This window comes from Cherax quadricarinatus, chromosome 53 (genome assembly GCF_038502225.1).
Source record: "Cherax quadricarinatus isolate ZL_2023a chromosome 53, ASM3850222v1, whole genome shotgun sequence".
Classification (NCBI taxonomy): domain Eukaryota; kingdom Metazoa; phylum Arthropoda; class Malacostraca; order Decapoda; family Parastacidae; genus Cherax; species Cherax quadricarinatus.
In genome coordinates, this window is record NC_091344.1 from 19,916,829 (window position 1) to 19,934,292 (window position 17,464).

General features: G+C 37.0%; 1 protein-coding gene across 3 annotated transcripts in view; it reads right to left on the minus strand.

Annotated features, from left to right (window-relative positions):
• Nucleotides 1-17,464, minus strand: part of LOC128692348 (retinol dehydrogenase 12) — a 51,373-nt gene that overhangs the window by 16,046 nt on the left and 17,863 nt on the right. For all 3 annotated transcript variants that reach the window (XM_053781475.2, XM_053781477.2, XM_053781476.2), the window contains 2 exons: nt 17,091-17,202; nt 6,271-6,398 (listed from right to left, as the gene is read on the minus strand). In XM_053781475.2, the coding sequence (XP_053637450.1) occupies nt 6,271-6,398; nt 17,091-17,202 (240 nt within the window). The remainder of the gene's footprint in view (nt 1-6,270; nt 6,399-17,090; nt 17,203-17,464) is intronic.

Consider the following 17,464-nt stretch of genomic DNA (forward strand, 5'->3'; position numbering starts at 1 on the left):
CCTTTGTGGACATGGGGTTATGTCTGTTGTTTTTAGTAACTGTGGGATGACCCCCCGTGTCCATGCTCCCTCTCCACAGGATGGTAAAAGCTTGTGATAGGGGCTTCTTGCATTTCTTGATGAACACGGAGTTCCATGAGTCTGGCCCTGGGGCAGAGTGCATGGGCATGTCATTTATCGCCTGTTTGAAGTCATTTGGCATCAGGATAACATAAGATAGGCTTGTGTTAACTAAATTCTGTGGCTCTCTCATAAAAAATTCATTTTGATCTTCGACTCTGTCTGGTTAGCGGCTTGCTAAAAACTGAGTCATATTGGGACTTGAGTAGCTCACTCATTTCCTTGCTGTCATCTGTGTAGGACCCATCTTGTTTAAGTAGGGGCCCAATACTGGATGCTGTTCTCGACTTTGATTTGGCATAAGAAAAGAAATACTTTGGTTTTCTCTCGATTTCATTTATGGCTTTTAGTTATTCCCATAATTCCTGACTCCTATAAGATTCTGCCTACTTAAAAATAATAAAACGTGAATTACTGGAAATGCCTCAAAGTACTTAGATGAGGAAGAGAGGTTCCTGCTAATAAATACATGGAGGATTCATGAGGTGTAGGTCCTTGATTAACACTGCAATAACATCTTACTGATGTGATATATGGGAGAAAGTGTGGAACAAGACCCTTGTAGAGTAGTGGGGAGGGAGGCCTGGGTACAATTAGAGAACACTGTGTCAATATCCATGACCCAAGACTCTTTTAATATATTACCAGCAGATATGAGAAACTTCCAGAAAAAAAGAGAGAAGTTTTCAACATGAATAGCCTCCAACTGGAGGTACTAGCATCCACAACCTGGCTGCTCTATGTGAACTAGAAGGACACTAGCACAAACAACCTGGTTGACTAGGAAGTTGGAAGGGAAGCATGTTCTAAATTTGGGTTAAGGGGAAACAGCCCTCAAAACTGGTCACAGGTGAAGTACAAGAGAGGTATCCCCATTTTCTATAATCCAAGGCCCCCCATTCATTGTAAAATTCCCTAAACAATACCACTAATTGTTTTTACATTCTGAAAATTGGCACCTACAGCCCAAAACTAATTTAAATCTTCCTCTAAGTACATTACACCAGCGCTAAAAGTTTGTGAAGTTGATTAGAAGAGGTATTCTTCAGTTATCAAATGCAAATCAATATCCAATTTCTTCAATTTAATTGGAAATTGACACCTACAAAGCCCAATAAGAATCCAGGTTTTCTTGGAAGTTACAAAAGCATAAAAAATGTGGAGCCAACCAGAAAAGGCATTTTCATATTATTGTACAGAAACACAAAATAAAAACTATGAAAAAAAATGATAACCACTTTAGGTATCCTATTTTTGGATACCTAGGCACTCTTTTAACCCTTTCAGGGTCCATGCCGTAGATCTACGGCTTTACGTTGAGGGTCCAAACCGTAGATCTACGCCATGAGCTCAGCTCACTTTGATAAGCTGTGAGCGGTAAATTTGGGCCTAGATATGAGAGAATACATCTATCTGGTATATGTGCACCACATAAAACAAATCCTGCAGCACACATTACATAATGAGAGAAAACCGAGACCATAATTTTCGATTAAAACAGCGACTTTGCAGTGTTTTTTCGTATGTTTTTTTATAGTTGTATTTGCAATTTCTTGGTCTCATTTGATAGAATGGAAGATATATTACAGAAATAGAGATGATTTTGATTGGTTTTAGTACTGAAAATGGCTTGAAACAGAGCTCAAAGTAGCCGAAATGTTCAATTTCAAGAGTAAACAAATGACCTCACACGTCTAATACACGCCAGCTGGTTAATCTAATATACATTCACAAATATGGTGATATTATTTATTCAATTATTATAATATTTCATAACAGTAAATCTTCTATTTTTTTGGTTTGAATAAAAATTCATTATGTGAATAAAAAATCAAAATGGAATTCATTTGTAAAGCCTGAAAACATAACTAACGAACAGAGGAAATGTTACTTTAGTGCAGGAAGGCCTGTATTGTTTATTCTGTACCCTATTTTGAAATTAGAATATTCTGAACTTTGCATTAAATTGGCCAAATTACCAATTTCCAATCACTTTATTTTGTAGTTGAAACAGTTGACATGGAGATTTCGTGTGTTCAATCAATAGAATAGAAGCAATACTAGTAAAATAGCTAAGAATTTGGTCGACTGGAATAATGTAATTGGCCTAAAATGGGAGTCAAAGTCGGCAAAATCGCCGATGCGTAAACATTGCTGACATGTCAAAATTCACGAGAGCATAATTTTGTCAATTTTCCATCAAATTTCGTACTTTTTGTTTTATTACCTTCAGAAAAATATTCTCTACCATTTCGTAAGAAAAACTAACAAAATTATTTTTTGAAAATTCTTGGACCTTGGTGCACACTTTGAAATTTGGCCTCCGGACCCTGAAAGGGTTAATACGTACTAGCACATTCCAATCTCCTATAGGGCATATATATTTTCCTTCACAGGAGTATAGGCAAACTAGGGCATTACTGCTTTCTTCTATTTTACTTTCAACTCATACTGTTCTAAGATGTAAAAACCTGTATCTTGTTCATAATTTCATACTTTTGGCTAATAACATACCATTCAATACTGGATCAGTAATTCTTATGCTCAGCATTTGTATTCCTCTAAATGCAGCCATACATTCTCTATCCAAACTTTTCCACTAATTTTTCTACTCTATTCTTTTTTTTTCCCTCACTCTCCTTTTTCCAGAGAAGTGCATATCACTAATGCTTCACATACCTTTATTTTCTATCCTAAAACTATTAACCCTTTGACTGTCGTAACCCCAAATCCTGAGGTGTCTCCTGGTGTCGCAAAATATTTGAAAAAAAAAAAAAAAATTCTTATGAAATGATAGAAAATCTTTTCCCAATGGTAATGACATCAAAAGTATGAAATTTGATGGAAAACTTACGTGATTATGCTCTCGCGAAGTTAGCGACCTCGGCAATATTTATGAATTGGTGATTTTGCCCACTTTGAGCCCTATTTTCGGCTAAATCCGTCGTTCGACCAAGCTCATAGCTATTTCTTTAGAACTCCATTTGTTGTATCAATTGAGTACAAGAAACTGCCCATTTACCAATAAAGTGGTCAGAAATTGGCAATTTGGCCAATTTCACACAAATTAAAAAATATGCCAATTTCAAAATAGGGTCCAGAATGAACAATGCAGACATTCCTGGTTCTAAAATAACATTTTCTTTGTTCATCAATCACGTCTCCAGGCCCTTCTGATATTACTCTTGCTTTCTATTTTGAATTTTAATTCAAACAAAAAATAGAAGATTTACTGTTATGCAGACTACTGCAATATTGTAACAATTGCATATGTATAATGTCAACCCATTCATGACTGCATATCAGTATGGCTAGTTGGACATTTATTGGACAAAGACATCAATTGTTTTCTCTTGAACATCGGCAAAAATCAAACATTTCCCCTACTTTGAGCTCCATTTCAAGGTCCTTTTCATAGTAAAACCAATCAAAATCACTCTATTTCTATATGTTTTCCATTCTATCAAATGTGACTACAAAAACAAGAATATAACAAAAAAAAAATAAAAAACGAAAATACACCTCAAAGTCGATGTTTTAATCCAAAAACATGGTCGAAGTTTTTTTATTCTCATTATGCACTGCGTGCTGCAGGATTTTTTTATACAGTGCACACTTACCACACAGACCCATTCTCTCACATGTGGGCCTACCAGCTTTCTCCTGCTTGATTTGAAGCTGCTAGAATTTTTGAGTATACAGTGGACCCCCGTTTAACGATATTTTTTCATTCCAGAAGTATGTTCAGGTGCCAGTACTGACCGAATTTGTTCCCATAAGGAATATTGTGAAGTAGATTAGTCCATTTCAGACCCCCAAACATACACGTACAAACGCACTTACATAAATACACTTACATAATTGGTCGCATTGGGAGGTGATCGTTAAGCGGGGGTCCACTGTATATACTTCAAACACATTGGCTCGTAAGACGTATATATACGACCGAAACAGTCAAAGGGTTAATAAGTATCTGGCCTGGCACCACCCTGCAAGAATTGGCAGGTAATGCTTGCACAAATATGCTCTGCATAACCATGGGCATTCTGCATGCACAATTAAAGCATCGCCCATTTCTGTATAAACATTGTACAATGTGGAAACAAATAATTGATTGACTAAATGAGTAAAACATCTTTCCACTGATTTTCCCATTCATCAGAGAGCAGATGGATTTAACCTTCTACCTCTCCTTCAATGCCCTGACATACTTACTCTCAAAATATTCCACTTTCAATTCTGACTGCATAATAAGCGGCTTCCTGCATGCACACCTAAATGTCACCCATCTCTGTACAAACATTGTATCTTGCTGAAATAAAGAATCTTTAATCTTTAATCCTGACTTTTTACCAGCCACTGATTTATTGCTTGAACTATACCTCCCTACATTTGCCCTTGAGCTTATCCTTGACCCTTCTGCTTGTTTTTTTTACCCCTAATGTCGCCCTCCCATTTTCCATGCAGTGTTCAATGACCTAAGGAAGTTTACTTCCCTCTGTAAAAATATTTTTTTTTATTAACACATCGGCCATTTCCCACAGACGCAGAGTGATATGAAAAAGAAGAAACACCTTCATCATCATTCACTCCATCACTGTCTTGCCAGAGGCATGCCTAGAGTTAAAAAAAAAAAACTGCAACATATCAACACCCCTTCTTCAGAATGCAAGCACTGTACTTCCCATCTCCAGGACTCATGTCTGGCTAACTGGTTTCCCTGAATCCCTTCATAAATGTTACTTTGCTTACACTCCAGCAGAATGTAGTCACACATAATAATAATAATAATAATAATAATAATAATAATAATAATAATAATAATAATAATAATAATAATAATAATAATAATAATAATAATAATTCTCCATGGGGAAGTGGAACAGAATTCTTCCTCCATAAGCCATGCGTGTTGTAAGAGGCGACTAAAATGCCGGGAGCAAGGGGCTAGTAACCCCTTCTCCTGTATATATTACTAAATTTAAAAGGCAAAACTTTCGTTTTTCCTTTTGGGCCACCCCGCCTCAGTGGGATACGGCTGATGCATTGAAAGAAAGAAAGAATAATAATAATGTTTAGTAAACTACTGCACTTCTTACTGCCTGAGGTTTACCAATATGCTGATTATTTGAGAGAAAGTATAGCCTTAATCTTATGGCTGAGGTTGACTTATGACCAGTAATATGTGGTATTTAAGTTTGTTGGACATGAGTTCTGGCTCTTACTCCAGTTTCATAATGTTCAGCTGACTGATATATCTGACTCTTATCACATATATTTTTGAACCTAAGTATGAAGTTTGCTGCCACTATGTTCCACTTTCCTATTACTCTTACACTGAAATAAAACTTCCCTAGCCTTGCATTATACATACAATACAACACAGTACACACTGTGTGAGTATAGCATATTAATGTTAGTTGAATAGCAGGAAAAATAACATTTAGAAGGCGTCAAAATTAGTGTCATAACTGCTTGAATAGTCAATGCATGCCCTAGAAATCAACCCTTTCCCATTTAGTTTTTAGAAACCAAAATGCCTGCTGATTTTTTGAAAACCTGGCATGTCTTGGTCAGATGGTGTTGAATTTACCATTTACTGTGCTTACTTAGAGTTATCTACAGTATTATGTGTACGTGTGTACTTTTAGCAAAGAAAATTTAGAATTTTGAATTCTAAATTGTGTAATTTCACATTCTAGCACATGAAATACAAGGCAAAGGGAATATTGTATTTCCCATTATTGGAAGGAAGGAGATTTGCTTTGATTATATACCCAGAGGGTTAGTAACCCACGATAACTCAAGAAAGTAAGTTCGCCATTGAGAGCTGTCTGGTTTAATCATTTCCATCAAGATGCGACCACACAACAGTTGGCTAACACCCAAGTACCTACTTACTGTTAGGTGAACAGCGACAGCAGATGCAAGAAAACATGCTCAACATTTCCACCTGTGCCGGGAATCAAACTCTGATTCCTCAATATACGAGCTGAGAACACTACCAACTGAGTCGGTGAACATCCCTATTAAGTACCACTACTGGGTATACAAAAATTTAAGATTAGCTTCATATTGATATGCACAAGCAGGAATATTTCATGGTACAATCCATATATAAAATGCTTTCATAAATAAAATCATCCTTACCTAACAAACGGTTAGCAAGAAGAAAATGACCAAAGTGGTTGGTCGCCATGGTCAGTTCAAGGCCATCCTCTGTAAGGATTTTGTTATCTGGACCTCCAATACCAGCATTCAGTACAAGCACATCTATTCTGCAATGAGAACCTTATGAAATGCTAATGGAATAAATACAAAGTAATGCTTCATATAAAATGTCAAAACATCATAAACCTAATCATCCCAAAGTTACTAAAATCATAAATTAATGACATGAAATTTATATTTCTCACTAACTGATTAAAAAAATGAATAGATGAACCGATTAGCCATGCATGTCGTAAGATAGATAGTTATTATAGATATAGATTATAATTTATATATATATATTTTTTTTTTTCAACAAGTTGGCCTTCTCCCATATATATATATATATATATATATATATATATATATATATATATATATATATATATATATATATATATATATATATATATATATATATAGCGGATGACAAGAAACAGATGATTGCTGATGTTATGAATGGAAAGAAGTTGGATGTCCTGGCTCTAAGCGAAACAAAGCTGAAGGGGGTAGGAGAGTTTCAGTGGGGGGAAATAAATGGGATTAAATCTGGAGTATCTGAGAGAGTTAGAGCAAAGGAAGGGGTAGCAGTAATGTTAAATGATCAGTTATGGAAGGAGAAAAGAGAATATGAATGTGTAAATTCAAGAATTATGTGGATTAAAGTAAAGGTTGGATGCGAGAAGTGGGTCATAATAAGCGTGTATGCACCTGGAGAAGAGAGGAATGCAGAGGAGAGAGAGAGATTTTGGGAGATGTTAAGTGAATGTATAGGAGCCTTTGAACCAAGTGAGAGAGTAATTGTGGTAGGGGACCTGAATGCTAAAGTAGGAGAAACTTTTAGAGAGGGTGTGGTAGGTAAGTTTGGGGTGCCAGGTGTAAATGATAATGGGAGCCCTTTGATTGAACTTTGTATAGAAAGGGGTTTAGTTATAGGTAATACATATTTTAAGAAAAAGAGGATAAATAAGTATACACAATATGATGTAGGGCGAAATGACAGTAGTTTGTTGGATTATGTATTGGTAGATAAAAGACTGTTGAGTAGACTTCAGGATGTACATGTTTATAGAGGGGCCACAGATATATCAGATCACTTTCTAGTTGTAGCTACACTGAGAGTAAAAGGTAGATGGGATACAAGGAGAATAGAAGCATCAGGGAAGAGAGAGGTGAAGGTTTATAAACTAAAAGAGGAGGCAGTTAGGGAAAGATATAAACAGCTATTGGAGGATAGATGGGCTAATGAGAGCATAGGCAATGGGGTCGAAGAGGTATGGGGTAGGTTTAAAAATGTAGTGTTAGAGTGTTCAGCAGAAGTTTGTGGTTACAGGAAAGTGGGTGCAGGAGGGAAGAGGAGCGATTGGTGGAATGATGATGTAAAGAGAGTAGTAAGGGAGAAAAAGTTAGCATATGAGAAGTTTTTACAAAGTAGAAGTGATGCAAGGAGGGAAGAGTATATGGAGAAAAAGAGAAAGGTTAAGAGAGTGGTGAAGCAATGTAAAAAGAGAGCAAATGAGAGAGTGGGTGAGATGTTATCAACAAATTTTGTTGAAAATAAGAAAAAGTTTTGGAGTGAGATTAACAAGTTAAGAAAGCCTAGAGAACAAATGGATTTGTCAGTTAAAAATAGGAGAGGAGAGGTATTAAATGGAGAGTTAGAGGTATTGGGAAGATGGAGGGAATATTTTGAGGAATTGTTAAATGTTGATGAAGATAGGGAAGCTGTGATTTCGTGTATAGGGCAAGGAGGAATAACATCTTGTAGGAGTGAGGAAGAGCCAGTTGTGAGTGTGGGGGAAGTTCGTGAGGCAGTAGGTAAAATGAAAGGGGGTAAGGCAGCCGGGATTGATGGGATAAAGATAGAAATGTTAAAAGCAGGTGGGGATATAGTTTTGGAGTGGTTGGTGCAATTATTTAATAAATGTATGGAAGAGGGTAAGGTACCTAGGGATTGGCAGAGAGCATGCATAGTTCCTTTGTATAAAGGCAAAGGGGATAAAAGAGAGTGCAAAAATTATAGGGGGATAAGTCTGTTGAGTGTACCTGGTAAAGTGTATGGTAGAGTTATAATTGAAAGAATTAAGAGTAAGACGGAGAATAGGATAGCAGATGAACAAGGAGGCTTTAGGAAAGGTAGGGGGTGTGTGGACCAGGTGTTTACAGTGAAACATATAAGTGAACAGTATTTAGATAAGGCTAAAGAGGTCTTTGTGGCATTTATGGATTTGGAAAAGGTGTATGACAGGGTGGATAGGGGGGCAATGTGGCAGATGTTGCAAGTGTATGGTGTAGGAGGTAGGTTACTGAAAGCAGTGAAGAGTTTTTACGAGGATAGTGAGGCTCAAGTGAGAGTATGTAGGAAAGAGGGAAATTTTTTCCCAGTAAAAGTAGGCCTTAGACAAGGATGTGTGATGTCACCGTGGTTGTTTAATATATTTATAGATGGGGTTGTAAGAGAAGTAAATGCGAGGGTCTTGGCAAGAGGCGTGGAGTTAAAAGATAAAGAATCACACACAAAGTGGGAGTTGTCACAGCTGTTCTTTGCTGATGACACTGTGCTCTTGGGAGATTCTGAAGAGAAGCTGCAGAGATTGGTGGATGAATTTGGTAGGGTGTGCAAAAGAAGAAAATTAAAGGTGAATACAGGAAAGAGTAAGGTTATGAGGATAACAAAAAGATTAGGTGATGAAAGATTGAATATCAGATTGGAGGGAGAGAGTATGGAGGAGGTGAATGTATTCAGATATTTGGGAGTGGACGTGTCAGCGGATGGGTCTATGAAAGATGAGGTGAATCATAGAATTGATGAGGGAAAAAGAGTGAGTGGTGCACTTAGGAGTCTGTGGAGACAAAGAACTTTGTCCTTGGAGGCAAAGAGGGGAATGTATGAGAGTATAGTTTTACCAATGCTCTTATATGGGTGTGAAGCGTGGGTGATGAATGTTGCAGCGAGGAGAAGGCTGGAGGCAGTGGAGATGTCATGTCCGAGGGCAATGTGTGGTGTGAATATAATGCAGAGAATTCGTAGTTTGGAAGTTAGGAGGAGGTGCGGGATTACCAAAACTGTTGTCCAGAGGGCTGAGGAAGGGTTGTTGAGGTGGTTCGGACATGTAGAGAGAATGGAGCGAAACAGAATGACTTCAAGAGTGTATCAGTCTGTAGTGGAAGGAAGGCGGGGTAGGGGTCGGCCTAGGAAGGGTTGGAGGGAGGGGGTAAAGGAGGTTTTGTGTGCGAGGGGCTTGGACTTCCAGCAGGCATGCGTGAGCGTGTTTGATAGGAGTGAATGGAGACAAATGGTTTTTAATACTTGACGTGCTGTTGGAGTGTGAGCAAAGTAACATTTATGAAGGGATTCAGGGAAACCGGCAGGCCGGACTTGAGTCCTGGAGATGGGAAGTACAGTGCCTGCACTCTGAAGGAGGGGTGTTAATGTTGCAGTTTAAAAACTGTAGTGTAAAGCACCCTTCTGGCAAGACAGTGATGGAGTGAATGATGGTGAAAGTTTTTCTTTTTCGGGCCACCCTGCCTTGGTGGGAATCGGCCAGTGTGATAATAATAATAATAATGTGTATATATATATATATATATATATATATATATATATATATATATATATATATATATATATATTTTTTTTTTTTTTTTTTTTTTTCAATAATGTGTATATATATATATATATATATATATATATATATATATATATATATATATATATATATATATATATTTTTTTTTTTTTTTTTTTTTTTTTTTCAACAAGTCGGCCGTCTCCCACCGAGGCAGGGTGACCCAAAAAAGAAAGAAAATCCCCAAAAAGAAAATGCTTTCATCATTCAACACTTTCACCACACTCACACATAATCACTGTTTTTGCAGAGGTGCTCAGAAGACAACAGTTTAGAAGCATATACGTATAAAGATACACAACATATCCCTCCAAACTGCCAATATCCCAAACCCCTCCTTTAAAGTGCAGGCATTGTACTTCCCATTTCCAGGACTCAAGTCCGACTATATGAAAATAACCGGTTTCCCTGAATCCCTTCACTAAATATTACCCTGCTCACACTCCAACAGATCATCAGGTCCCAAGTATCATTTGTCTCCATTCACTCCTATCTAACATGCTCATGCACGCTAGCCGAATAGGCAGAATTTGCAATCTTGGCTTAAATAGCAATGCTCAACTTGCCATATAGGACAAGCCAAAATTTGTGTATGCAATAATTTCGCCAAAATCATTCTGAACCTAACGAAAAAAATATATTTCATTGTGTTTATTTAGTATTAAATTACTGTAAATAAATCTAAAACATATTTAGTTGGGTTAGGCTAAAATAAATTGCTCTTGTTATAACAAGTTTAGGTAAGTTTTCTAAGTTTCTTTTGGTGCAAAATTAAAAAATTTTACATTAACATTAATGAAAAAAATATATCTTTAAACATATAAGAGAAAATTTTGGAAAGGACTAAATTTTAAATGAGTTCTTGCTAATTGACCAGTTTTACATATTCGGCACGACATTATATATATATATATATATATATATATATATATATATATATATATATATATATATATATATATATATATATAATACAGTGGACCCCCGCATAACGATTACCTCCGAATGCGACCAATTATGTAAGTGTATTTATGTAAGTGCGTTTGTACGTGTATGTTTGGGGGTCTGAAATGGATTAATCTACTTCACAATATTCCTTATGGGAATAAATTCGGTCAGTACTGGCACCTGAACATACTTACGGAGTGAAAAAATATCGTTAACCGGGGGTCCACTGTATATATATATATATATATATATATATATGTATATATATATATATATATATATATATATATGTATATATATATATATATATGTATATATATTTATATATATATATATATATATATTATTTTTTTTTTTTTTTTTTTTTTATATTATATTATTATTATTTTATTTTTTTTTTTTTTTCAACAAGTCGGTCGTCTCCCACCGAGGCAGGGTGACCCAAAAAAAAGAAAGAAAATCCCCAAAAAGAAAATACTTTCATCATCATTCAACACTTTCACCACACTCACACATTATCACTGCTTTTGCAGAGGTGCTCAGAATATAACAGTTTAGAAGCATATACGTATAGAGATACACAACATATCCCTCCAAACTGCCAATATCCCAAACCCCTCCTTTAAAGTGCAGGCATTGTACTTCCCATTTCCAGGACTCAAGTCCGACTATATGAAAATAACCGGTTTCCCTGAATCCCTTCACTAAATATTACCCTGCTCACACTCCAACAGATCGTCAGGTCCCAAGTATCATTCGTCTCCATTCACTCCTATCTAACACGCTCATGCACGCTTGCTGGAAGTCCAAGCCCCTCACCCACAAAAACCTCCTTTACCCCCTCTTTCCAACCCTTTCGAGGACGACCCCTACCCCTCTTTCCTTCCTCTATAGATTTATATGCTTTCCATGTCATTCTACTTTGATCCATTCTCTCTAAATGACCAAACCACCTCAACAACCCCTCTTCTGCCCTCTGACTAATGCTTTTATTAACTCCACACCTTCTCCTAATTTCCACACTCCGAATTTTCTGCATAATATTTACACCACACATTGCCCTTAGACAGGACATCTCCACTGCCTCCAACCGTCTCCTCGCTGCTGCATTTACCACCCAAGCTTCACATCCATATAAGAGTGTTGGTACTACTATACTTTCATACATTCCCTTCTTTGCCTCCATATATAACGTTTTTTGACTCCACATATACCTCAACGCACCACTCACCTTTTTTCCCTCATCAATTCTATGATTAACCTCATCCTTCATAAATCCATCCGCCGACACGTCAACTCCCAAGTATCTGAAAACATTCACTTCTTCCATACTCCTCCTCCCCAATTTGATATCCAATTTTTCTTTATCTAAATCATTTGATACCCTCATCACCTTACTCTTTTCTATGTTCACTTTCAACTTTCTACCTTTACACACATTCTCAAACTCATCCACTAACCTTTGCAATTTTTCTTTAGAATCTCCCATAAGCACAGTATCATCAGCAAAAAGTAACTGTGTCAATTCCCATTTTGAATTTGATTCCCCATAATTTAATCCCACCCCTCTCCCGAACACCCTAGCATTTACTTCTTTTACAACCCCATCTATAAATATATTAAACAACCATGGTGACATTACACATCCCTGTCTAAGACCTACTTTTACCGGGAAGTATTCTCCCTCTTTTCTACACACCCTAACCTGAGCCTCACTATCCTCATAAAAGCTCTTTACAGCATTTAGTAACTTACCACCTATTCCATATACTTGCAACATCTGCCACATTGCTCCTCTATCCACTCTATCATATGCCTTTTCTAAATCCATAAATGCAATAAAAACTTCCCTACCTTTATCTAAATACTGTTCACATATATGCTTCAATGTAAACACTTGATCTACACATCCCCTACCCACTCTGAAACCTCCTTGTTCGTCCGCAATTCTACATTCTGTCTTACCTCTAATTCTTTCAATTATAACCCTACCGTATACTTTTCCTGGTATACTCAGTAAACTTATTCCTCTATAATTTTTACAATCTCTTTTGTCCCCTTTCCCTTTATATAAACGGACTATACATGCTCTCTGCCAATCCCTAGGTACCTTCCCCTCTTTCATACATTTATTAAAGAAAAGTACCAACCACTCCAACACTATATCCCCCCCTGCTTTTAACATTTCTGTCATGATCCCATCAGTTCCAGCTGCTTTACCCCCTTTCATTCTTCGTAATGCCTCACGTACCTCCACCACACTTACAGTCTGCTCTTCTTCACTCCTAAAAGATGGTATACCTCCCTGGCCAGTGCATGAAATTACCGCCTCCCTTTCTTCCTTAACATTTAAAAGTTCCTCAAAATATTCTCGCCATCTACCTAATACCTCCCTCTCCCCATCTACTAACTCCCCTACTCTGTTTTTAACTGACAAATCCATACTTTCCCTAGGCTTTCTTAACTTGTTTAACTCACTCCAAAATTTTTTCTTATTTTCATTAAAATTTCTTGACAGTGCCTCTCCCACTCTTTCATCTGCTCTCCATTTGCACTCTCTCACCACTCTCTTCACCTTTCTTTTACTCTCCATATACTCTGCTCTTCTTATAACACTTCTGCTTTGTAAAAACCTCTCGTAAGCTACCTTTTTCTCTTTTATCACACCCTTTACTTCATCATTCCACCAATCACTCCTCTTTCCTCCTGCCCCCACCCTCCTATAACCACAAACTTCTGCCCCACATTCTAATACTGCATTTTTAAAACTATTCCAACCCTCTTCAACCCCCCCACTACTCATCTTTGCACTAGCCCACCTTTCTGCCAATAGTCGTTTATATCTCGCCCGAACTTCCTCCTCCCTTAGTTTATACACTTTCACCTCCCTCTTACTTGTTGTTGCCACCTTCCTCTTTTCCCATCTACCTCTTACTCTAACTGTAGCTACAACTAAATAATGATCCGATATATCAGTTGCCCCTCTATAAACATGTACATCCTGGAGCCTACCCATCAACCTTTTATCCACCAATACATAATCTAACAAACTACTTTCATTACGTGCTACATCATACCTTGTATATTTATTTATCCTCTTTTTCATAAAATATGTATTACTTATTACCAAATTTCTTTCTACACATAGCTCAATTAAAGGCTCCCCATTTACATTTACCCCTGGCACCCCAAAATTACCTACTACTCCCTCCATAACATTTTTACCCACTTTAGCATTGAAATCCCCAACCACCATTACTCTCACACTTGATTCAAAACTCCCCACGCATTCACTCAACATTTCCCAGAATCTCTCTCTCTCCTCTACACTTCTCTCTTCTCCAGGTGCATACACGCTTACTATAACCCACTTTTCACATCCAATCTTTATTTTACTCCACATAATCCTTGAATTTATACATTTGTAGTCCCTCTTTTCCTGCCATAGCTTATCCTTCAACATTATTGCTACTCCTTCTTTAGCTCTAACTCTATTTGAAACCCCTGACCTAATCCCATTTATTCCTCTCCATTGAAACTCTCCCACCCCCTTCAGCTTTGTTTCACTTAAAGCCAGGACATCCAGTTTCTTCTCATTCATAACATCCACAATCGTCTCTTTCTTATCATTTGCACAACATCCACGCACATTCAGACTTCCCACTTTGACAATTTTCTTCTTCTTATTCTTTTTAGTAATCTTTACAGGAAAAGGGGTTACTAGCCCATTGTTCCCGGCATTTTAGTTGACTTTTACAACACGCATGGCTTACGGAGGAAAGATTCTTATTCCACTTCCCCATGGATATAAAAGGAAAAGTAATAAGACCAAGAACTATTAAGATAAAATCAAAGAAAACTCAGATGAGTGTGTATAAATAAACGTGTCCATGTATGTGTAGTGTGACCTAAGTGTAAGTAGAAGTAGCAAGACGTACCTGTAATCTTGCATATTTATGAGACAGACAAAAGACACCAGCAATCCTACCATCATGTAAAACAATTACAGGCTTACGTTTTACACTCACTTGGCAGGACGGTAGTACCTCCCTGGGTGGTTGCTGTCTACCAACCTACTACGCATGAGCGTGTTAGATAGGAGTGAATGGAGACGAATGATACTTGGGACCTGACGATCTGTTGGAGTGTGAGCAGGGTAATATTTAGTGAAGGGATTCAGGGAAACCGGTTATTTTCATATAGTCGGACTTGAGTCCTGGAAATGGGAAGTACAATGCCTGCACTTTAAAGGAGGGGTTTGGGATATTGGCAGTTTGGAGGGATATGTTGTGTATCTCTATACGTATATGCTTCTAAACTGTTATATTCTGAGCACCTCTGCAAAAGCAGTGATAATGTGTGAGTGTGGTGAAAGTGTTGAATGATGATGAAAGTATTTTCTTTTTGGGGATTTTCTTTCTTTTTTTGGGTCACCCTGCCTCGGTGGGAGACGACCGACTTGTTGAAAAAAAAAAAAAAAAAAAAAAAAAAAAAATTATTATACTATATATTATTATACTATATTATTATATTATATTATATTATAGGTAGTAGGTTGGAAGACAGCAACTGCCCAGGGAGGTACTACCATCCTGCCAATTGAGTGTAAAACTGAAGCCTGTAATTGTTTTACACGATGGAAGGATTGCTGGTGTCTTTTTTTTTTGTCTCATACACATGCAAGATTTCAGGTATGTATTGCTACTTCTACTTACACTTAGGTCACACTACACACACATGTACAAGCCATGCGTGTTGTAAGAGGCAACTAAAATGCCGGGAGCAAGGGGCTAGTAACCCCTTCTCCCGTATAAATTACTAAATTTAAAAAGAGAAACTTTCATTTTTCTTTTCGGGCTACCCTGCTTTGGTGAGAAACGGCTGATTTGTTGAAAGAAGAGAAGATATATATATACATACATATTCATTAAAAAAAATAAAAATCCAGTACTGTACATGCATACAGTGCTAAATTAAATTGCAGTACATAAAAGAGGTTTAGTATTTTTGTAAATAAGATATTACGCAGCATTTTAAGGAAGCTTTTAGATAGCTATTATTTAAATGAGGCGATACATAATTTATATAATTTGATGTGATGTGCTGTATATTTGCATATGTTCATTGTTAAACATAGACACAAAATGTCAGCTGAAAAAGTTTACAAAATACATTGGAACCTCGGTTTTTGTTTACACTGATTTTCATCGAATTCAGTTTGTGACGACTTTTCTTTTCAAAATTTTGCCCCAGTTTTCGTTCATCACCTCGGTTTTTGTCAGTACGCCATACCAAACATGTCCACCTGCCCGCACCAACACAAAGCATCCCACGCATTCTGAGTCAGTCTGGCTTTGTTTCTCATCGAGTGAGCATTACCCTGAGTGTTCATCCGAAACATTTCGTAATAATCCATTGTTTCATGTGCTTGTTCATCGAGTGCAACTGCTAAATAAGCCACCATGGGGCCAAAGAAAGTTTTGAGTGTCAGCCCTCTCATAAAGAAGGTGAGAAACATGATAGAATTCAAGAACTTGTAGCAAAGTATGGGGTTGGATGTGAGTGACCAGGATGTGGAAGAGTTGGTGGACAACCACAGAAGAGCTGCAAAACCTTCAGCTGGAACAGCAACAGATAGCAGCTGAGGAAATTGCTTCAGAGGAGGAGGAGAGAGAAGTCCTTATGGAGGGGGATTCCCTTCCAACCAATAATCTCTCCTCCTCCCTTCCCCCTTCTCGCATCTTCCATATACCAACAATAGTCTTCAGTAAAGGTAAATGTGATATTAAATGTTCATTTATCCATTCCATTAGTCCTTCATATTTATTTCTCATTGTTTTCTGTATGTAAAACTATAGTTATTCTCTGTAAAATGTATTTTTTGTTAATACTTTTGGGCTTCTGGAATACATTAATTGGATTTACATTATTTCTTATGGGAAATACTGCTTCAGTGTTCGTCAAATTACGTTTTTGTCAGACTTTCTAGAACAAATTAATGACGAAAACTGAGGTTCCACTGTATCAACTTCTACATTATGCCACTTTCTATTCTTTTGAAATACAACTTATACAACCTATTTTGTTAGTAGTGTTACTTGGCATGTTAAAATCCTTTTAGACAAACATGATACAGTAGTAAAAAATAAAAAGGAAACATTTCTACTATCTTTCCTGACATACCTGGGTTCCTCAGCACGAATTTTGTCAGTAAATGCCCTAACAGACGTCAGGGAGGACGTGTCCAGTTCCTTCACTAATACTTGTTTGTTTCCTGAACACAACTGAATCTCATCTGATGGGGAGACAACAATTATTACTTTGTATAATAAACTATTAAGACCTCCTTAATCAGTCCTCCTACATATCCATATTTCCACTCCCTCACCCTTCTCTCTCTCTTTCTCTCTTTCCTTATTTCCCTTGTTGTTATCTAGTTATAAGGATTTTACAGGGTAAAGGAATTCATCATACAAATACAATTTAGTACAGCATTTCAAAATGTATGAGCTCCACTCTATTTCTCGCTCTTGTTTCCTCTCATAATCTCTCTTGTT